Source organism: Polypterus senegalus, chromosome 8 (assembly GCF_016835505.1).
Source record: "Polypterus senegalus isolate Bchr_013 chromosome 8, ASM1683550v1, whole genome shotgun sequence".
Lineage (NCBI taxonomy): Eukaryota > Metazoa > Chordata > Cladistia > Polypteriformes > Polypteridae > Polypterus > Polypterus senegalus.
Window position 1 is genome coordinate 163,621,334 of NC_053161.1, and position 23,732 is coordinate 163,645,065.

Consider the following 23,732-nt stretch of genomic DNA (forward strand, 5'->3'; position numbering starts at 1 on the left):
TCGTCGCTTTCCTCTAGGCACTCCCGCTACCTGGTCACTCAGCGGGAGCAACCTCAACTCAAACGTCTGGGTGTTGGCCTAACACCCAGCTTCCATACAGCTGCCCTCGAACGCGCACTCTCCACACGCACACACCGCCTGCTTCCTCGCTCCCTGTAACCTCCGTCCTCTTTCCTTTTTCTCTCCGATCGTTTCCTTTCTCCCCCCGATCGTTTCTTTCTCTCTCTCTCTAAAACCGACTCGCGCTTCTTTTTAAAATGACGAGGGCCACAGCAGCTGCAGCATTAGCCGCGGGACAATCATGAATGTGGGCAGTTCCTCACCTGTGCACTAGGTGAGAAACGCCCACACCCTACGGATCGTCCCACGGCCCACTATGGCCCAACGTCCCCTCACTAAGCCACGATCATTTATTTAAAACGAATGGCCTTTGCACAATGAGCTGTGGACCCGCTACACCACAGTCCCGTTTAATGTTTATGTCTTCACTCTGAAACAAGCATATCAAAAAGATCCCAAATAAAGTTATATTTGTCAATGTACAGATATATTTTAATTAGTCAAACTAATACTGAATTTAAAGTTAAATCAATGAAGTAATTTTTTTAGTTTATATTACCCATGGCTGTACTTGGCGGATCCACACCCAAGACATATTTGTCACTATGTTATCCTAATGACTTTGATATAGTCATATAATCTCAAATACAATATACAATTTCTGATTGCATGTTAAATTTTGCATGAGAAAAATTGTTTGTCCTTTGTGTGTATTAAGTTGCTTTAATGCAAAGATCAATAAAACATCTACGGAATCACAATATGAATATTGGGTAATATAAATTCATAAAAACATATACATATTTGCTACATGAAAATAAGGGTAGGCCTGCAAATCTGTTTAACTTTTAGAAAAGGAGATTGGACTTTTTTCTCTCTCTCTCCTCCTAATTCATTCCAAGAACTTCAAAAGCTTATTGCTTGACTCAAACAAATACTACATAAAAGCACGCTTACTGTAGCTGCCGGTGCCATTATGGCATGGATTTTTAGTCTTGCAGATACTCCTTTGACACAGAAAACCTTCATCAGGCTATTGGTGTATCTGTCCAGTTGTCTAATGAATTTTGATATCAGTGGTACAATTGTTATATGCATGAACACCTGGTTGATCTGAAGGTAAGAAGAAAAGATATAACAAGACGTATAACACAGAATACAATTAGTATAAAGATTTGCATCTACATTTCAAACTAATGGGTTATTAAACTTACTTCAGCTAAAGATGAGGGCCTTTCATCTACATGACTACCAGATTTGTTAGACTCTTCAGAGAGTTTAACGACACCTGCCTTAAAATCTTTTAGAGTGTGTGGATTATGTTTCTGATTTTTATGTGAGTTAAATGTACCACGTATGTTTGACTGAAACATACAAACTTCTAACATACAAGTTAGAAGTAAGTTATGTTTACTTAAGTTATGTTATGTATGTTATGTTAACAGTAAGTCATGGTTTCATATTGACTAAGATGTTGATTTACATGAATAAAGTATTCCTTTTCAGTTGAAAGTTCCTCAAATCCACATGTCTGACATGAGAACATAGCTGTTACTACCTTCCTATGTGTCTGATATGTGTGACTCAAAAGGTTCTTCCAGCTTCTGAATGTACAAGGAGAATCTGCATATACACAGGGATACTGGCATTTACGGCCATAGTGGATATGTTATGGCATAAAATGTTTTAGCAAGTCATACCTGATAGACAATGAAATGTTACACACTTTGCCTGGCCATGTTTATATGTCTGTAACCAAAAAACCAGAAAATAATTAGTTGTGTGGTCATTAACAAGTCATGTCTTCAAGCTAAACATTGTTGAAAAAATGCAAATATGATTTATGGCATACAATTTACAAACTTTGCAAAAAATTTGAACTAAGCATCAGGCATGGTATGCTTATGTTTATTATTTTAATTATTGATTCTTCTGAACCTCAAAATGAGCTTTGTTGTTATTTATCTGATGAAATCCAATTTCTGGGTTTTATAAATCAAACTTTTGTAGCCTGCATACTTACAAAATCTAAGAGATTACCTGGGTATTCAGTTTGGTCTGGGAAAAAAACCTTAATAATTTATTAATTTGATTTGTTGTGGATGGTACATAATATAAACATATAATCATTGTCTTGCGGTTTAATCCTCAAATATCCATCCCCATATCTGACTATACGAGAATGTCTAGGTGAGACCACTCCCGATTTTTCATTGACCACATCACACACCTATTCAAATATGTGTATCTTCGAAAAAAATAACTCATAATTTCATTCTCAGCTGCTGTGTGGAATTCTCTGTATTATTTACCAGTGTCCTGACTGACACGGAGTGAACACTACAAGTCCTGAACTTATGACAGATACAACCCTCCTTTGCTATATGTAGCTAAGTTAAGTGGTGATGGTAAATGTTCCCTAATGTGTGCGCGTGTTTGCCTTATGATGGACAGGTGTCCTGTCCAGGTGTTGTTCCAGCTTCGTGTCTGATGACTGCTTGAATAAGTTCCAGCTGTCCTAGTTAAACGTTATGAAAATAAATATATGTTTTTCATGGTCTCGAAATTTACGGGGGAAATAGTGTCAGACACTCTTTTTCATGTGCAAAGGAAGGAAAGAGAAAACATAGTTTTTCTTGCAATTTAAGAAACCTGCTCGATTGGTTTGCACCCGCAACAAAATGTATACGGAAATGTTGGGAGCCCATACTGATTTGAGTTCGCGAAAAAAAAAAAGAAAACCGTAATATAGGAGAGTAAATGGTGTTGAACACGGCGCCTTTCTGTGAATAGTTGGCGGCAGTAAGCGTTAGAGGGCAAGGGTACTGAAACAAAGACAGATTTCAAATTGCGCGTCGAGCACGAATTCTAAGTCGAGGCTACAATCGTCATTGCCTGCCCCCCTTTCCTTTTACCCAATCAGAAAAGAGTAAAACTTCAATATAAGGCTCCTCGTGCGTATTTTCTTGATCATTTGTTTAGTTTTGTGCAGCTAGTAGTTTTTCTTAAGTCAGTGACATGGCAAGAACGAAGCAAACAGCGCGCAAATCCACCGGCGGCAAAGCTCCTCGAAAGCAGCTCGCCACTAAAGCGGCCCGAAAGAGCGCCCCCGCCACCGGTGGGGTGAAGAAGCCTCACCGGTACAGGCCCGGCACTGTAGCTCTGCGAGAGATTCGTCGCTACCAGAAATCCACTGAACTGCTTATCCGCAAGCTGCCTTTCCAGAGGCTGGTGAGAGAGATCGCTCAGGATTTCAAGACCGATCTCCGTTTCCAGAGCTCCGCTGTCATGGCTCTGCAGGAAGCCAGCGAGGCTTACTTGGTCGGTCTGTTCGAAGACACCAACTTGTGTGCCATCCACGCTAAGAGAGTGACCATCATGCCCAAGGATATCCAGTTGGCTCGCCGTATCCGTGGGGAACGCGCCTAAGTCACAGAATTATTGAGAGCGAGATAGGGAGTTAAAGGCTCTTTTCAGAGCCACAACAATCCCATGTAAGAGATAAAATCCTACTAAGTGGACTCGAGGTTTGCTCCGCATTACCACGTTTCAAAAAATCTCGAAAAACGTTATTTCTGTAAGATACGGTAGCAAGGTTCACGCAAAAGGCGTAGAATGCATTAACACTCCGCGCTCACGTACTGAAATAAGCAGACGCGCTGTGACACAACGGCGCCATTAAGGCGGTGCAAATTTGAAGCCCAGCGATGTAGCTGCAGTCCATGCCAGATAAGGCATAGCTGTAGGAGAGTTTTCAAAGAATCACGAGACGTTAACTCTACCACTAGCAGGATTATGTAGAAGGGAGTTTACTGACGAATTTTTAGTTGAGTGAAATATTTTGCCGTTTACCGCTCATTAAAACGTAAAGCCCGTTGTTAGCATATAGGAGGGAACAAGAGTGAAGCATCACTGTCAGAGCATTTTGTCACGGGTTCTGCCCGTTTTGTTTTTCTGCTAATTAAAATGTACATAAATAAGAACGTTAAATAGTCTTAACACTATGCAAAATACTTAATAGCTATGCCTAATTTGAAGATGAAAACTTTCACTTAAAGTAGTTTTTCTTTCCGAAAAATACCTGCTTGAGTAAATGTTAAAATATTATTTTGCAAGTTTAGTGGATTTAAAAGTACTTTAATTACATTAACATCTAGTGTAATATCTATAATTTCTGCTTAATTTTGTATTAAAATTGTGCTCCTGTTTCTTTGCACAGTTCAAAGACGTGCAAGTTATGTGGATTGATGATAAATTGGCCCCTGGGGTTTGTGTGTTCACTCTGTGATGGCCTCTCACCCTGTCCAGGGATTTTTCCTGCCTTGCACCTGCAGAGGCAAAATAGGATTAAGCGTAAAAATGTCAGCATTATTTTTTCTAAATACAAATTTGAAACTTAACTAAATGTAAAGCTAAAACGACAAGATCTTCCTTGGTAAAACAGAAGAGCAGAATATAATAGAAAACAAATGTGGGAATTGTTTTTGTAAATTGTGTTCTAAGGGGATCAGTTTAAATACATGCGTGCAGTGATTATTCAATACATGTAAAACAGGCAAATAACCAAATCTTTATGAAAATGTAAAAGTGAATATCTTATTACCTTTATATGTTCATGCTTTGCTACCCAGATCCTTCCTGCATGGAGTTTGCATGTTATCCCTGTGGCTGTGTAAGGTTCCTGCCACAGTCCAAATCTACGCAGGATAGGTGAACTGGCAAAGCTAAACTTGGCCATAGTTTGCCAGTAATAGATGGGCGACCGGTCATGGGTTTGCTCCCGCCTTGTACCATATGGCATTTGGGATAGACTCCAGCACCCTCCCATAGCCCTGGTCTGGAGTGAGCAGGTTAGAAAATGACATGTCAATCTATTAATATAGATAGTAATAAATTTGTCACGGTGACTTTTATACCGTGTTGATATGTTAATTTAAATACAGACTGGCCCATTAATATTAGCCATTTTAAACACTATCACACTTTGATAAACATTCCTATGCCTTTTCAAAAATACTCAGTTATCAGTATCGGAAATCTGACACAAAATACTTGTATCAGTATCAATTTCAAAAGCAGTGATTGCTTATCCCATAGTCCCTACTAGAGGGGTGAGGGACAGTACCACCCAAAAAATGGGTTAGGGAAAATCACGGAATGCAGCCCGTTTGTCCTGGGCCACACGCCTTTATTAGCGTCCACAAAAGAGATTTGCCCTTTTCGAACAGATGTGGGCTCTGAAAAGAGCTGTTTTTCTAAACTGTCGACACGTACACGATTCACTTCTTTTTCGGCGCTGCCTTCTTTACAGTCTTGGGCTTTGCCACCTTAGGCTTGGAAGCTTTGGCTTTCTTTGGACTCTTAGTCACCTTTTTGGGCTTTGCAGCCGGCTTCACTTTCTTGGGACTCTTGGTGGCTTTTTTGGCTGCAGCGGGCTTCTTTGCCGTCTTTTTGGCCGCGACGGGTTTTTTCGCTGCAGGCTTCTTTACTTTTTTGGCGGCTGCGGTAGGTTTCTTGGCCGCTGGCTTCTTCTTCGGGGTCGCCTTTTTCTTACTCGCTTTCTCCTTTGCTTCTGCTTGCTTCTTATTGATCTTAAAGGACCCGGAGGCACCGGTACCTTTGGTCTGCAGCAGAGCCCCTTTGCTAACCAGGCTTTTTACGGCCAGTTTCAAGCGGGCGTTATTCTTCTCCACATCGTAGCCGCCAGCAGCAAGAGCCTTCTTGAGGCCCGCTAAAGACAACCCGTGGCGCTCCTTTGAAGCCGATACAGCCTTCACGATCAAGTCAGACACGCTAGGACCGGTCTTCTTTGGCTTCGAACTCGTCTTCCTCTTCGGCGCCTTAGCCGGAGCGGTTTCTGCCATTTTAAACAAGACACACTTCGAGCTAATAACTCTGCAGATTTGAATGAGGAGCTGCGGCTCCCTCGCTCATATTACAGTAGTGAGAACCGTGTAGACTCAGCCAGTCCTCTGTTCTGTCCTAAGAGCCCTGACAGGTGTGCTTACTTCCTTCACAGAGATGTGTTGGGGCAGCTGTGGAAGGAGAGCCTGGCAGCTGAGATCCAGACCTGGAATGCTTGTTACGGTGTCAGTTTGGTGAAGGAAAAAAAACTCCGAGACTAGTACATCTGTAACTCTACACAAGGCGGTTTGCCTTGTTAGTTGCACACGAATAGATCGCCGAACAGAAGTGCAGTATATAACATCTCTGTTGCACCACACAGCGCTCAACATCCCTGCAGCGGCATCTGAGAACATAGCATGCAACGTCCCTGCTGCGCCACCTGACAATGAATTGTTTAAGACCCCAGCTGATGTGCCTTCTTCACCGGCTGCACGGTTGAAGAGAAGAACAGATTTGCGAAATTTCAAGGCGTTGGAAGTGGTCGCCGGGAACAGCGACTTCAAAGGGAGGGCCATGTTAAGGCGCTGACAAGATGGATCAGATCACCCAAGTGTGAGCTGGCATTCCGTCGTGCAAATAATCCCGTTCCCATTGGGGTCAATGCTCAGAGCCAAATTTGGACTTCATTTCCTAGAAGTGTAGAAGTATACCACTCCTCAGTAACGCAATGTAGCAGTGGAGTGTAGCTTGAACTGCACTAAAGTTTCAGGAGTTTATGTGTAATTTAGGAATAGTCATTTGAATAACATGTGATACAATGCATTGTATCGCTCTTCTGAAGTACAGCAGAAGGGTGAAAAAGAAAGCAGTATGAAAATAACATTTGTTTCATTTAAACACGTGTGGAATCTTGTCTGTGTCTTAGTACAGTATGACTTTGATGTATGCCTCTAAATCTGTATTCCTGGTCCTAGATATTCTTTCACTCTGTCTGGCAGGCAGCACTTTGTGAGACACAAAGCTTGTGTCTCTAACGTGGATGTAAGCAGCACTGGAGAACCAGAAAGAATGGCCCTGTCTCCTTTTCCCTTCTCCCAATGTCCCTCATATTATGAATATAATGCTGTGTTATCTGTCGTGATGTAATGAAAACCGTTTGGAGCTTAACATCAGCAAAACTAAAGAACTGTTTTTGACTTTCAAGACAAAAAAGAGTCTCTACGACACCAGTCACTTTTCAGTGTACACTGCTACGAGTACTTGGGGCTCCACATTAGTGAGTGGCTGGGCTGGTCTCATAACACAGAGGAACTATAACCAAGGAGACTGTGTACCTTTTGGGTGTGTAGTGACACCATGTTCATATTATAAAACTCTGTAATGGGCAGTGTGGTGACACAATGATATCACTTCTACCTCACCATGAAAAGATCGAGGTTCAAACCCTGCATGAAAGTTAGCATCCCCTTATTCAAATGACTATTCCTAAATTACACAATAACACCTGAATTTAGTCTGCTTAACTAGCATACCTGTTTTGGCACCCATTTCAAGGTGTTGTTCTTGTCTTGTGCTCAAAGACAGCTGGAATAAGCTCCAGCTACACTGCGATCTTGATCTGAATAATTGGGACAGAAAAATGGATGGATGGATATATGGATGCAAAAGTAACAAAGGTTTGCCATTTCTCTCGTGATTGTAAGTTGGGCAAGTAATTTTTAGTGAAGTGAGACCAAAACTGATCCGCAAGGATTTGGCTGTTCCTCCATTGCTTACGAGTTAAAAGTTCAGACTCTGGGTAAACAACCTGAGGTAGTGCTGAGTCCGGCCACCCCATTAGGAGATAATTTGGTGTTACGGGATCCAAATCAGTAATATCTGATGAAGTATAGCCAAGTGGTTTTGAGTTTATAATTCCCTCAATTTCAATTAATACAGTCCTGAACACTTCTTTATTAACTGTTTGAGTCCCAAGTGTTACTCTTAGCGCTGCTTTAATAGATCTGATTTCTCGCTCCCACACACCTCTGAAGTGTGGAGCTCCAGGAGGGTTGAAATTGAATTTAATTCTTTGTTTTGCCAGAAGATCTTGAAGATCAGGGCACATTTCTTTAAATGTATCACTTAGCTCCGACTCTCCTCCACGGAAATTGGTTCCACAGTCTGAAATCAGCTCAGAAGGTTTTCCCTTCCGTGATATAAATCTTCTTAATGCCATTAAAAATGAATCTTTTTCCATAGTAGATAGAACATCAATATGAACTGCTCTTGTTGTTAAACGTTTGAATAAAATACCCCACCTTTTCTCATTTCTACGACCTATCTTAACTAAAAATGGTCCAAAACAGTCCTGTAGAGAAAAATGGTGGTTTGAAAAGTCATAATCTACAAGGAGGAAGATCTGCCATCTGAGGGGGTTGTGGTTTTGCTCTCCATTTCTGACATTCTATACATTTACGCTGGTGTTGTTTTACAGCCTCTCTGCCCCTGATTATCCAGTAATGCCTACGCAATTCTGAGAATACTCTTTCTTGACCAGGGTGTTTTAATTTTTCATCAAATTCAGCTATTATTAATTTGGTAACTGGATGTTTAGAATCTAATATTATAGGGTGTATAGCTTCAATATTCAATTGCTCACTCTGGCGCAGACGCCCACCCACTCGAATAAGTTTAATATCAGAATCATACTCTGGAGCTAATTTTATGAGGCAGCTACTTGGTAGCACAGGTTTACCCGACTGTAGTAGGCCGAATTCCTCTGGGAAGCTGTCTCTTTGACTCTTATGTAGTATTGTCAGCTTGGCATCTCTGTAATTGTCAGCTGATGGGGCATTCGTAAGGCCCGCCGCCCCATGATGGGATATTGTTGTCTCTTCAACTAATTCTTGGAATGTATGACACTCCTCAGCCTTAGGAATGGAATTAACAGTTGTTGAAGTGAATCCACAGAAATCAGTTTTATTCATTTCAGTGTCATCTGCAACACTTGCTGTATCAGGCAGAAAGGGCCATCTGTCAGGTGGATGAGCTAGGAATGTGGAACCCTGATTCCAACGATTCTTTCCTGCAAGTGCCTGAAGTGATCTCCCACGTGTAATGTCGTCTGCTGGGTTGTTTTCAGACTCCACATATCACCATTTTCGCACGTCTGTGAGTTCCTGGATTTCAGCTACCCTTGTTCCAACAAATACCTTGTATCTGTATGACTCAGACTGAATCCAATTCAATACTGTTGTTGAGTCGGTCCACATTACAACATGATGTACTGTATATGATAGTTCCCTGGTCAGCAGTTTCGCAAGTTGAGCACCAGTGAGTGCAGCGCAGAGCTCAAGCCTGGGAATGGACTGCTGCTTTTTTGGAGCTACTCTTGATCTTGCTGTCAGAAAAGCAATCTCCACGTTACCTTCATTATTTTCTGTCCTCAGATATGCAACTGACCCATATGCTTGACTAGAGGCATCACAGAAAATGTGAATATCTCCTGTAGCAACAGGAGTGTCCATTCCTGGGCTCACATAACACCGTGGAAAGCTTATGTCTGGGAGAAACTGTAATTCTCTTTCCCACATACACCAAGCTTGAAGGAGGCCCTCTGGTAAATTAGGATCATCCCAATCTCGTTGTTTATCCCACAGGCGCTGTACAATTAATTTGGCCCGAGTTGTAAATGGTACAATATATCCAATTGGGTCGTACTGCTTTGCGAGGACTCTATAAATGTGCCTCATTGTAGGTACTGTACTCTCTATTGTTCTACACCTGTAACTAATTTTGTCTCCTTTACAATTCCATACTAATCCAAGTGTTGATTCTTGCTGATCAAACTGCTTGTGATTAAGCCAAAGGTCACTGTTACAAGCTCTAGCTTCAACGGGTAAATGGGCTATAACTTCAGGCACAATACTTGCCCACTGCCTTAGTTCAAAACCTCCCAGTGACAGTACACTTCTTAATTTGTCAACCAATTCCTTTGAGTTTTTCAATGATGCTGAACTATATAGGCAGTTGTCGACATAAAAATTATTTTCTACACATTTACTTTGGTCTTCTTCAGGAGATCTGTGATTTCTGATATGCCGCTGTAAAGCATAAATTGCACAACAAGGGCTACATGTCGCTCCAAATGGCAAAACTTGCCACTCTAAAACAGTGGGTTGCTCGTCTACCTTTAAATCTCGCCATAAAAATCTAAGAAGTGGTCTGTCTTCAGGGAGCAGACGAACTTGATGGAACATACCTTTAATATCACTGCTAATTGCCACGGTGTGTTCTCTGAATCGCAGTAACACTCCCAGTAAGGTAGGGCCCAGAGTGGGTCCTGGTAGCAGAAAATCATTCAAATTCTGACCTTGGCATTTAAAGGAACAGTTAAACACAATTCTGTTTTTTCCATTGTGTTCTACCATATGGTGTGGAATATACCATGTCTCCTTTGCTTCTTCAACACTATCATTTCTTAATCTGGTAATATAGCCTGCCTTTTCCAATTTCTCAATTTCAATAGCGTATGTCTTTGCTTTCTGTACCTCTTAGCAGAGAAATCACTGCTTCTTTAGGTGCCTGCAACTGAGGCATAATCTCAACCCGAAGCAGAGGAGTAGCATACCGCATAACTCCATCCACATTAACTCTCACAGTTTTCTCCTCTAATAAATGTATTGCCCTTTTGTCTTGTTTTGATCTGCTCACCTGTTTTTCACTTCTGTAAGGTAAAACATCCAACTGCCAGAGCCTCTCAATCTGTTGAATCAGATAAGCATCAGGAGCCAATACTGAAGTGAAATGACAAACCATTACCTGTTCAGACAACTGCTGCTTCAGTGCTCGGCATGGTCCCTGAAGTGTCCATCCAAGTCTGGTTCTTCCGGCAGCAGGTCCTCCAGGGAGACCTAAGCGAATTGGTTCAATTGGGGTGATGAGGTGAGGGTAGTCAGATCCTATGAGGAGAAGTGGCTTTGCATTTTCAAATGACTGAAGAGGAAGACCTTGCAAGTGTGGATATTTACTTTGTAATATGGCAATAGAATATGAATGTTCTGCTAATCCCAGGTGATTTGCAGTAAAGGCTCCACAAATCTGAAATTTCTTATTTGGCTGGAAAGCGGGAGATACAGAAAAAGATACTGATTGTCCCTTTAGCACTTTAAGGTCTTGTCTTACTGTTCGAAGTGTAAGATCTTCGGGATCACCATTCAATTCAAGATAATCTGCTGCGCTTGGAGCAGAATAGTTCTTCGGAACCATCATCCAATATAGCGTATGTTTCTAGTGCTTTGTCACCACTTCGTAAAACAACTTTGCTTACTTTAAGAAGAACCCTTTTTGAGGAGGTAGGCTTGTCAACATAGAGCACTTCACTTGTGGAGCTAACTGGCTCTTTATTCTCTATTCGTGGCTTAACATTCACTTCATGAAGAGCTTCCAAATGTTTACCATTACAAGTTTTGCACGTAATTCTCATCCTGCACTGGGCAGCTTGATGATTTCTTCCACATTTCCAACATTTCTTATTAGATCGAATCCAATTCTCCTTTTGCTCCTTTGTTAACTGACTGAAATTGGTGCATTGGTTAAGAGAATGCTTATTATTGTTGCAATAAGCACAATACATTTTAGGTCTCTCAGTAAATGTGGATGATTCAAATGGTTTCTGAGCCTCTACAGGGGGAATGGGAACAGCAGCAGGTGAATCCATACTAAGGAGAACAGTTGAGGTCTTAGGTGGGGACTGCCTATGTGGACAGCCTTCCCTTTGCTCTCTTCGTTGACTGGTATTTGTCTTGGTTCCAGTATTGGTTATTTTATTTCACCTTCTTGCACGTGAACCTCAAACTCAAGCCAATTTGAGAAATCATAGAGTGTTGGAACATTAATGTACCTTGACAAGATATAGCGACGGAAGTTAGCTTTCAAATCGTGAGGTAGCTTGGAGGAAAGTCGACTTACGTGTGAGCCACAATGCAGTTCAATTCTGCCTTTTTCACCTAGTTGGTCAAGCATCCCCACTAAAGCACAGATCTGCAAGGCAAATCTACGGAAGGACACAGTATCACCAGTTCTGATATTTGCACCATCCATTAGTTCAGCTATTCGTTTTAACGCCAGTTTATGAGGCTGACCATATTGTGCAGTTAAGGAAGCCATAGTATCACTATAAGGATATGGAGAGTTGCTATAAGAATCTGCAATTAATAGTGCATCCTCCAATTTAAGGTGATCCATAAGGATTTGATGCTTAAAACGTTCAGTAGCATCACTTGGGGGGAGATTCTCGAGAGCTATCTTCATTCTAGAGAATTCTCTTGGATCCTCACGGACGAAGTAAGGTATCGTAGGTTTTGGTCCTCTGTAGCTTTTCTTTTGAGATTGGCGTATTAGTGAAGAATATGGATTTCAATACTGGCCTTCAGCTGGTGGCACTGAATATGTCTCATTCTGAGCGTTTTGATACTGTTGTGCAGGTGGATAGATAGTGGGGCATAATGGATTGAATTTATTCTGCATCATGTCCTGTCTGACAAATCGTACTGAAACATTCTCTGGACTACTTTGTCTTATAAGATCAGTGCCTAAAGGGGTTTGTACACTTTGGATTAATGGAGGATCTCCAAAGAATTTTAAATCTTCTGACCGGTATCCACGGTCACCTGCAATGTTGGCAACTGGGCTGCTATAAACTGAAACAGGCCTACTCTGGGAGGCAATTGAAGTATTAGCCTCTTTTGCCATTTCAATAACTGAAGGAGATTGAGGTTGTTTATCAGACTTCTGTGCAGGGACTACATCTCCATGAGGCTGCAACTTGCTTATGGCATTGGTAAGATGCATCATATTCTCACATAAATACTTATTTTCAGCTTGCATCTCTCTAATTGCTGCAAGGACCTCATCACTAGCTCCTGGGTTTGGAGGGTTAGGAGTTTTTCTCTCAGCAGCAATCCGGACCTCACTTTGTTGCTCAATGTCAGAATCGGGAATGTGACAGGGAGAGGGGAGGGGTGTCATCTTGGCAGCACCCTCATAACCGGCCCTCTTCCAATAACTTGTAGGTGAATGATAAATCTCAGATTCTGGATTCACCCTTCTAATTACACCTTCTTGACTGAGCGTACAATTCTGCAAATCGGAGTGATGTGCTGTCTGAGGTGGAATCACAACTAACTGATTCGGTAATATGGGTGCACTGTTACACCAACTCACATAGTTCACATCAAAATCTTCCAAATACACAGGGCGACGTACTTGGCGTCTGGGTCTAACAATAGCTTCATTATCATCTGTAGTACATGCTGGAAAAGACGAGTACATCTTCTTTACAGTGTAGCAGTTGTCGATCCGGCTCGAAGGACCATAAATTTGTATTGAAGAATTATGTTGGTTAGGATTAAATTACAACCACTGCACACATCCGGTCAGGGATGGATGAAGATGTCCAAATTCTATTTATTACTTTCTTCCAAACTTATACAATGTGAAGATATGGTCTAAATAAATAATAATAAACATAAATTAGCTATCCCACTTTCTTTCTCTTCAGTTTGTCAATGTTAACATTAGTCATTTAACAGGTAATTCATTTATCCAGTAGATGGCGTACTACACCCCAGATAACATCAATATCGGAAATTACTAGAACGTTAAACAATAAAGCATTTACTCAACTTAAAAAGTAATTATTCTTAATAGATATACATATTATATACGAGGAAACGATAACACCGCAATTCCATAACAGACAATGTGAGAAACTCCATATAGCATCTGTTCAACTATACTTTAACTTCTTCAAACTTCAATATTTAGAAACAGTACTAAATATATATATATATATATATATATATATATATATATATATATATATATATATATATATCCAAATTACAAATGTAAACATATAAACAATATACTTTAAGGATAAACGAATTCCACTTACTTTATAATCAATTACGCAAACTTTCACATTTAAACGAAGCTCCTACTCTACTGCTCAGACGCCACCAAACTAATCTAAATGTTCAAAGTGAAGCCCCGTGATTGGCCAAGTTCCAACTCACCACGGGCCAACCACAACAACCAATAAACCAAGGCGGAAGACAACTAATTAAGGGGGTACAACACATAAATAATATATTGCCTTTTCAACAATGATTATGACCAGGGTGACTGCAATCCACGATAGATGGAAGCAGAGGACTTTTTACTTAGCCCTTCAACTTTTTTAACAGAAGAAAAATGATCGAAAAATCATTGCCTCAGCAAAACAAGAAAAGGTGTCCATTACTGCTTGTCTAAACGTTTAGGCAGCCATTCACCCCAATGGCTGTCTTCACTGCAGGAGACAAGAAAAAGAGAATTGTCTTTTGTACATTTTTTCAAAATGGAGTAAAACCTCCTATTTGACCAAACCTACATTTTATAGCAGTTGTCCAACCAACCTGACCAGCACAATGTTCTGTGTTCACACTGTACATTCGATCTTCATCATTTACCAACCACTGAGGCAGCTCTATCTTCACATTTATTAGACCTCTTGGAAAGATTAAGTTTCTTCCATATGATGTATGTATGAAAAAAAACCTGGAGTGTTCTCCAGCACTTGACTTTCTCATAAATGTAGATATTATCTAAATATTATATGAATATGTCAATTTATGAAACACAACATGTACCTATTCAAATTTCAAGTGTATTTGATAGGTTTTTTAACTGATTAGATAAGTTTCCAATTAGGGTGTTATTTTGTGTTTGTACCATGTAATGTCTGTACATTGATAAGTTAAATAACAGTTAAAAATAATGTGCAACATAGTAAAAAAACACTCTTATTAAATAAGATGAATTATTGGACATTCCCAAAATTAAATATTATATAGGCCTGTCTAACTCTTTCAGTCTGTTTATATGAAATATCAGAGCATGAATGTCTATGCAACTGATTAATTTTCTTTTGCCTTTGCGGTGCTGTTTGTCTTTCATCTCTCATTTACAAATAAAAAATAAATGTAGGTAATAAAAAAACAAACAAAATAAAAACCCAAGCAACCCAAAAACAATGGAAAACGATAAGATCCTTCCATGGCCGTACAGAACCAGTACAAAGAAGAAAATGCCACAAACAGCTTTAAATCACTAAAAGCACTGTATGAAAAACATAAAACCAAAAAATCAAAATGTTTGTTGTTTTATTAAGGGCATTGAATTTTCCAGTCTTTTGTACAGCACCACACAAAGCATAAAAAAATCTGGATCGTTGTTCACTCAACATTCCTTATATTAGAGTAAAATTTCTGGTTGACGTAAAATTCCCAAAAGGTGACAGAAAACAAACATTTCAGTACAACACACACACTAAATTTCATTTATCCGGCTCAATGCGTTCTCAAGTTATCGTCCTTCCGGTACATACATGCTCACACACACACACATTATTCCAAATGGTCAAAATGAGATTGAAAATATCAAGGTCAAATTTTTTTTTCCTTTCTCTTCATATAGAGAAAGTATAGTATTAGCGAAAAATAAGGTTGTTACCAAATAGCATGCTGGAAACCGATACAGTCACGCTTTATTTTAACAATTAGAATATTAAGTAGAGTTGTGTCATTCACGAAGAATCGATTCTTTTGAACGGCTCATAAACATGAACGATGGGAGCTGAGTTGCGGCTGGGGGGAAGCCGTTCCTTCTGTCATTCTTTTTTTCCTATGCGTGTTTCACACAGATGCACACAAATTAGTTCCTCCGCGAGACAGAACAGTCTTGCGGAGGAGGGGAGGCGCACCCAGGTGGGATGGGGTGGACCCACACTGGGGGAGGGGCGCACCCAGCAGGGGCGCTACTGCCTAACAATGATGATAGTTGTGCATGCATCCTTCACGTGAGTACTCCACCACCCTGCGTGCCTCTCATTGGGTAGTAGCCATAGACTGTAAATACTGAGGAGCCAGTGAGTAGGAGCGGAGCCATGACTTGTGCATGCTGCTGTCACATGCTTACTCCAGTAAAAATAAAAAAATAAAACGTGCGAGTGCCTCTCTGTCTCAGTGCCAAAGTCAGTAATAGCGGGTCGTTCGAAGGAATAAGACACACACGTGAAAATGAGCCAGAGGAAAAGGAACAGCATTTGGGTGCACTTTTCTCGCGAAGAAAACAGTAAGGCTAAATGCAGCATTTGTCAGGAAGTCATTTCATTTAAGTCTGGGTCAACAAATAATTTACACAGGCATTTGAAGACTCAACACCCAACACTGCAGGTCACAGGTTTGAGAGCAGAGCCAAACTCAGACAACAACCGTGACACTGATGTGTCTATTGCCTCCTCTGCCTCCACATCAAGTGCAACTTGCAGCCCCAGAAGCCTCTGACCCCACTGGGCCCACCACATCGCCTGGCCAGGCACGACCAAAAAGAAAGCAGACATCCATCAGTCAATATTTATTACCTCCTGTCTTGACCCCATTAAGACAGGAGAAGATAGATGAGTAGCTGGCAAAGATGATAGCCGCTGACTTCCAGCCTTTCTCAATAGTGGAGGACACAGGATTCAAAAAATATTCACAGGCGCTCAACCCCTCCTACATTCCTCCAAGTAGGAAGGCCTTAGCCCAGAACGTCATGGATATGTATGACAGGGAGACAGCATCTTTGAAGAGAAGGGTGTCAAAAGTACCAGCTGTCTGTTTAACCACAGACTGTTGGACTTCAAGAACGCAGACAACATTGCACAACAGCTGTTTAGTGTTGCAGCAGAGTCGGGGGTGGACAAGAAAGTAGTGTGCTGCCTAACCGATAATGCAGCAAATGTTACTAAGGCTATACAAACCATTGGATGGATGCACCTTCCATGCCTGGCCCATACTATTAACTTGGTGGTAAGAGATGCCCTGCAAGCTTCAAAGCCCATCATTGATAAGGTGAAAGAGGCAGTGGAATACTTTCACAGAAGCACCATGGGGGCACAAAAACTGAAGGAGACTTAACTACAAATGAAGATGGAGGAGCTCCGACCAAAACAGGATTGTCCTACAAGGTGGAATTCCCCCTACTACATGTTGAAAAGCTTTATTGCCAATAGAAATGCCATAATCTCCACCCTGGCTGTCACCAATGCACCTGTTCGTCACCTGTCCCAGGAGGAATGGACCACAGTGCAAGAAATTTGCACAATCTTGCAACCATTTGAGGAAGTCACTGTGGAACTCAGTGCAGAAAGATGTGTAGCTCAGTTGGACAACAGTATATTTCTTTAGCATACATGCATAGTACCTGATAGTAAATTATGAATATTTTATACCATATTAGAAATCTGTGTAATACACTAGAGTGTATATAATTGTCAGTGGATTTCTGTAGCCTGCATGCCAATTTCCTGATAAAAAATTATGGATATTTGATACCACTATAGATATCTGTTTAATACATTGTAATATTTATCATTGTTTCAGCTTTAAAATTGTAACATTAAAGTTTTTTTTTTCCACTAGCTACTTGACAGCCTTGAAGGTCATAGTGCTGGCCAGGGGACTTCAAAGAGCCACCACTGATTTTTGGCAAAACACTACAACAGCGGCCGCGCAAGTTGTGATCGACATTTTGTGTGCGAGTATGTCATTGCGATTAAACAGGATTCATGCCAACCACATACAGTACTAGCAGATACTGCTGCACTTGACCCGCGTTTTAAGAGGATGGCCTTCCCTGATGGCAGAACAGCAGATGAGACGTTTCAAAGGCTGTCAACTGCAGCAGCAAGAATTAGCAGTGACACACCCATCCAACAGCAACCAGCTGTGGAAGGACTGGAAGGAGCAGGCAGTGGTGCTGGATCAATAGTTTGGAGCTATTTCCATGAGGAAGTAAGGGTGGCAACAATAATTCACATTTTTTTCTCTAAAAATCTCTAGAATAAAATCAGTCTGATATCTCAGTCTAAAACTTCCACCAGCTGTAAATCACTGCATTTAATCTATACATACTGCACATATGCAAATCTACTATTGTCACTTCTAATTAAATGTTAAACTGCATTTCATTAATCTGTTCTCTTACACTGTGCAATGACAAAAGTTGAATCTAATTTAATCTAATCACATAAAAATGGTATCTGCCATTGTTATATCTCCCACCCCTATGAGCAGGTAGCTGGAACAGTGGAAGCCAGGAATCCCACCGCCGATGCTGTCATGGAGGTGCGAGCCTACCTGGAGGATCCCCTCAAGTGGTGGGAGAGTCGAGCCCCTGTTTACCCCAGGCTTAGCAAGCTGATGGCCAAGAAGCTTTGTGTTGTGGCGACATCAGTTCCCTCAGAGAATATTCTCGAAAACTGGACAGATAATCTCAGAGAGGAGAAGTTACCTTAAGCCCAAAAAGGTCAGAGCTCTTGTCTTCCTTAATGCAAATTTGCCCAAGAACAAGAAAGAGGCAGAAAAAGTCATAAAGTAAGGAACTGCTTTGTATTTATTTACATTGCATTTTGTGTTCATTTAAGACTTGAAGGGGGCTGATGTCCTATTTGCAAAGTTTACAGTAGTAATAGTAGTAATGTAGACATTTCCATTTTATTTATTCTAATTTTATCTCCAGTATATATTTAAAACTTGAAATATTTTTTGTTTTCTATCAAAATGTTCTTGTGTGATAACAATGTTCTTGTGTGGAAGTGTTTGTAGTAAAAGCTGTTTTGCACAGACATTCATTGCAGCCGGCTTTGTTTTTGATGTTTATTTGTGAGTAGGTATTGTATGAATAACATAAGTCAATGTAGCTTTACACATACACACACTTTGTACGTAAGCTAAATCCAAAATAGTGATGTCACTGCCTAAGCAGAAGGATGTTGTGCAACCCTATAGAATATAGTCCACACATGACAAATGAGGTAATAATATTTCAGAATAATTCAAACTCAGAAATTGGTGTGTGATATCTGAGTTTTAATTATTTGACTACAAATCTCACCTCATTATTCCTCCCAGTGATTATTTCCAGGATAAACGGAGATGCCCCCAAGCTGGCGTCTTAAAACTGACTAAATATTTAAAAAGAACCAAAGAGCCGTTCTTTTGAACGGCTCTTTGAAACGAACGGATCGCCAAGATCCGGATCCCCTCAGTGCCATAAATCCCCATCTCTAATATTGAGCCCATTAAAATGTACAGCTCTCGTTCTGAAGAAAACTTCTCAATGGAAAAAATGCTCTTGAACGAATAGATGGGTGGCTCTGAAAAGAGCCGTTGGACTTTAGAAAAGAATCGCCGAGCGGTTTACTTGCTCTTAGCGGGTTTCTCGGTCTTCTTGGGCAAGAGCACAGCCTGAATGTTAGGCAACACGCCACCCTGAGCGATAGTCACACCACCCAACAACTTATTGAGCTCCTCGTCATTACGCACGGCCAACTGAAGATGACGAGGAATGATTCTGGTCTTCTTGTTGTCACGGGCTGCATTACCTGCCAATTCAAGAATCTCAGCAGTCAGATATTCGAGCACAGCAGCCAGATAAACGGGTGCACCAGCGCCCACACGTTCAGCATAGTTGCCTTTTCTCAGCAGCCTGTGAACACGACCGACGGGAAACTGCAAACCAGCCCGTGAAGAGCGAGTTTTGGCCTTAGCACGCGCCTTACCGCCGGTTTTTCCTCTTCCAGACATGGTACTATAATACTAAAACTTCGTGCCGTAAAATGCTGTAAGAGGCTTGTGCTGCGCTTTTATAAAGGCGTTCATGGGGAGCGACGTGCTGAATCAACTCGACTGCTTCATTTGCATGTTTTCATTACGTCACTAAGTGGGGGCAAATCCAAGGCGCTGTGCTCGACCCCCGCAATACTTCAAATTCAAAAATAAACCTCCGAACAAAGGTACAACGTGCTTTTCTTTTATCATTTTCTTTTTACCTGTACACTGGGAATATACATCCAAATATTATTTATATTTTATATATCACGTCTCTTTCTTGGATTTCATTGCGCTGTCTTAGCTCTTCATTTATTATTTATTGTTGAAAGCACTGCACTGGGCAAAAAGACCGATTCTTTGAGCATGAAGGACGTATATACCAGATAACAATGTTCATGATCTTTCACTCATGGTAGAATTAGCAAGACATAGAAAGCTATTGTTTCATTTACAAAGAACAACACGAATGGGGAAATTCTTAAACAAAAAAATCACTGCAATCGCTTCTTTATACGAATTACTAAAATAGTGCCCACGTTTTTTCTCCATCCCTGCCTTTGCGAAACTGATAACATGTATCTGACACGCGTGGGCATTGTTTTTTAAACTGATAAGAATACTGGATGCTATTAGGAGAGATAAAAACTTAAAATATCCTTTTGAAAACTGAACCCTAAAGCAGAATTGTGCGCGCGAATTTTGTCCCATTCAAATGCAACGGTCGAGTCTAAAAAGAGGGAAACGACTGCTCGCTTATGGTTGGTGGCGACGTGCAGCGTTTCTAATTTGCATGACTGGCTATAAAAAGAGAAGCCGAGACAACTGCGACATTCTGATTTTGATCTGTGAAATCTACAACAATGCCCGAGCCGAAAGCTGCCCCTGCGCCCAAAAAGGGTTCGAAGAAGGCTGTTTCAAAGAGTCAGGCTAAAGGTGGGAAGAAACGCAGAAAGTCTAGGAAGGAAAGTTACTCCATTTACGTGTACAAAGTGCTGAAGCAAGTACACCCCGATACTGGTATTTCTTCAAAGGCAATGGGTATCATGAACTCGTTTGTCAACGATATATTTGAGCGCATCGCAGGTGAGGCTTCCCGTTTAGCGCACTACAACAAACGCTCCACCATTTCTTCAAGGGAGATCCAGACCGCTGTGAGGCTGCTGCTGCCGGGTGAGCTTGCTAAGCATGCCGTGTCCGAGGGCACCAAGGCAGTTACCAAATACACCAGCTCTAAATAAACTGCAGAAGTCTTACCCGAAACCAACGGTTCTTTTCAGAGCCACCCATTTTATCGATGAAAGAGCTCCACTCTCCTGCTAAACAATAATTTGTGTTGTACTTGATCTGCCTGCGGATGTTGGTTCAAATCTTTGGGCGCGATGTTGTGGGTTTTTTTTTTCCCCTGACATTTTTCCAAGGAAACTTGTGAAACCTATTGTATTGGTTACATTTCTTTTGGTTTCCAAAGCAGAGCACCAGCTGGCTTCCTTACTAGTAGCGCTGTACCGGGATTTGTTGCCCAATGTCTTTCATTCCCACTAAACGGGTCTCCGTGCTCCAGTGAATGCGCGACCCGGGAACTTAGCCACCTCTTCTTTCAGCTGCTTCTGCTTAACTGCTGTTAGAAAGGCGCTCATATCAGAACGTAAAGGTTTTTCTTGCATTCCTCAAACTAGCACAATATTTAAGTAGGCTTTAACAGGACCCGTTAGCGACTGCAACACAGCATAGACTTCCCGCTAAGAGGTGGGAACTCGTGCCAGGGATGGAATAAAGAAAAGAATTCGGAGCTTTTAGTTCTGAATTTCCCCAAAAATCGTAAATAGGACGTTAGCGTTACACCTCTCAACCAGAAGCATTGGGTGGTGGTTTCAGCTCTCCCTGGTTGTGTACTAAGATGTTAAAGTTACATAAGCGTCTTCTCCCGTTTTGGGTAAGAAAAATAACCTAACTCGTTAATACAACGCAATGAAAAACCAGATTGCAGTCGTGTACAAATGCAGAAACTTAATCCCTTTTACCTGAGATGGCTAATCATGGCAGCCTCAGAAATACAAAACTTTTGTTCTTACACCGCGTTTCTCACAAAGGCTCTCAAGGCAAAACATGAATTATAAAAATCACTAAACACAAACACAACGTGGACATAAAGAAAGCTCTCTAAAAAGAAATTGTGGGTGGCTCTGAAAAGAGCCGTTTCAAATTAACGATTTCATTGACAATTTAACCGCCGAAGCCATATAGCGTACGGCCTTGTCTTTTCAATGCGTATACCACGTCCATGGCGGTCACGGTTTTCCTCTTAGCGTGCTCAGTGTATGTGACAGCGTCCCGGATAACATTTTCTAGGAAGACCTTGAGTACACCGCGAGTCTCTTCATAGATCAAGCCAGAAATACGCTTTACACCACCTCGACGAGCCAAACGTCGGATAGCTGGCTTAGTAATACCTTGGATGTTATCTCTCAGAACTTTACGGTGACGTTTTGCGCCTCCTTTACCGAGACCTTTTCCTCCTTTGCCACGGCCAGACATGACTATTTCTTTCAGGCTGTTTTTTAAAAAAAAAGTTAGTAAACAAAAAACGACAACTTGGTGGCTTAATATGAGTAGAATGACGACCTGTTAGAGCGCAGTACAGGAAATGTCTGCGCGGGGTTTAGGAAATCGCGTCTTCAGTTCGCTTTTCAATTTCCGAGCTCCATGAAAAAAGCAGTGAATGCACCACGTGTAATCTAAAATCAACGGAAAATCCTGGAAGGCGCTACATACACTTCACACGGATTGTTTTTCAAATCTTTTTCCCTTTGTTTTTTCTTTATTGTCTTAATGAATGGTAACTCGCACCTTACAATAGTTTGGCCTTAAACCTCAGCACATAAAATAAAAAAATAATCTTCAGTAACATGAGCGTTAACTGCACTCAAATTTTATCATACAAAAATAAACCTCAGTTATTCATCCACCCATCTTACTAACCTGCTTATACCGAAATATTTCCGTGTTTATTTTCGTTCACAATACAATTAAGTCTTGTTAATAATGCTGAAATTGGAGCATTTCATATATATATATATATATATATATATATATATATATATATATATAGTGAAGGACAGCCGGGTCCCATGCTTATGTTCCGGGGGAGCCACCACGGGCAGTCCAGTACCTTCCCCGGGACGCTTGGTGGCAGCCTCCCTGGCAGATGGTGATTCCCCAACCACCTGCAGGGCTCCATGGGAGATGGAATCCTCCACAGCCTGGTTGGGGGCTCAGATGGCCGCTAGGGGGAGCTGCATGGACTCTGCAGCCTGGCTGGATGAATCTTCAGCCCTACCCGGAGGTCCAATTAGGACCAGGTGGTCAAGCACCTGGAACACTTCCAGGTGGGCTATAAAAAGGGCCAGCCACCACCACACAAAGAGCCAGAGTCGGGAGGAGGAAGACTGAGCTTTAGGAGGAGTGTTTGGTGTTGCAGGTGTGTTTTGGGACTGTGTTGGGCTGTGTGGCACAGGGAAGACTTGTCCCACACCTGAAGATAAATAAAAGTTTGTTTATTTTTATACGTGCCTCCGTGTCCATCTGTGTTGGGTCTAGCGCCTTTGTTACTATATATATATATATATATATATATATATATATATATATATAAACTACTCAAAAAATGAAAAAAAAAACACTTTAATCAGAGTATAGCATCAAGTCAATGAAACTTCTGGACCCTACAGAGGTTGGTGGCACAGGTAGTCCAACTTCTCCAGAATGGCACATCAATACGTGCCATTGCCTGAAGGTCTGCTGTGTCTCCCAGCACAGTCTCAAGGGCATGGAGGAGATTCCAGGAGACAGGCAGAGTTACTCTTTGAGAGCTGGACAGGGCCCCTCATAGACAGTCCTTAACCCATCAGCAGGACGGCTATCTGCTCCTTTGGGTAAGGAGGAACAGGATGAGCACTGGTGTGAATGTCTCTGACCAAACAATCAGAAACAGACTTCATGAGGGTGGCCTGAGGGCCCCACGTCCTCTAGTGGGCCCTGTGGTCACTGCCAGGCACCATGGAGCTCGATTGACATTTGCCATAGAATACCAGAACATGCAGGTCCACCACGTGCATCTTGTGCTTTTCACAGATGACAGCAGGT

General features: G+C 41.4%; 5 protein-coding genes across 5 annotated transcripts; 2 read left to right on the forward strand and 3 right to left on the reverse strand.

Annotated features, from left to right (window-relative positions):
• The first annotated feature begins 3,029 nt into the window (after window positions 1–3,029).
• LOC120533337 (histone H3) lies at window positions 3,030–3,514 on the forward strand. The gene has a single exon (XM_039760190.1). The coding sequence runs from the start codon at window positions 3,079–3,081 to the stop codon at window positions 3,487–3,489; it is 411 nt and encodes a 136-aa protein (XP_039616124.1). The 5' UTR covers window positions 3,030–3,078; the 3' UTR covers window positions 3,490–3,514.
• Window positions 3,515–5,303: 1,789 nt separating this feature from the next.
• Window positions 5,304–5,969, reverse strand: LOC120533333 (histone H1-like). The gene has a single exon (XM_039760184.1). The coding sequence runs from the start codon at window positions 5,922–5,924 to the stop codon at window positions 5,340–5,342; it is 585 nt and encodes a 194-aa protein (XP_039616118.1). The 5' UTR covers window positions 5,925–5,969; the 3' UTR covers window positions 5,304–5,339.
• A 13,154-nt stretch (window positions 5,970–19,123) lies between these two features.
• Window positions 19,124–19,600, reverse strand: LOC120533340 (histone H2A-like). The gene has a single exon (XM_039760194.1). It carries the CDS (start codon window positions 19,560–19,562, stop codon window positions 19,176–19,178), a length of 387 nt encoding a protein of 128 aa, XP_039616128.1. The 5' UTR covers window positions 19,563–19,600; the 3' UTR covers window positions 19,124–19,175.
• Window positions 19,601–20,435: 835 nt separating this feature from the next.
• LOC120533352 (histone H2B 5-like) lies at window positions 20,436–20,873 on the forward strand. The gene has a single exon (XM_039760207.1). It carries the CDS (start codon window positions 20,450–20,452, stop codon window positions 20,825–20,827), a length of 378 nt encoding a protein of 125 aa, XP_039616141.1. The 5' UTR covers window positions 20,436–20,449; the 3' UTR covers window positions 20,828–20,873.
• A 939-nt stretch (window positions 20,874–21,812) lies between these two features.
• Window positions 21,813–22,124, reverse strand: LOC120534671 (histone H4). The gene has a single exon (XM_039762263.1). It carries the CDS (start codon window positions 22,122–22,124, stop codon window positions 21,813–21,815), a length of 312 nt encoding a protein of 103 aa, XP_039618197.1.
• Between the last annotated feature and the right edge of the window lie 1,608 nt (window positions 22,125–23,732).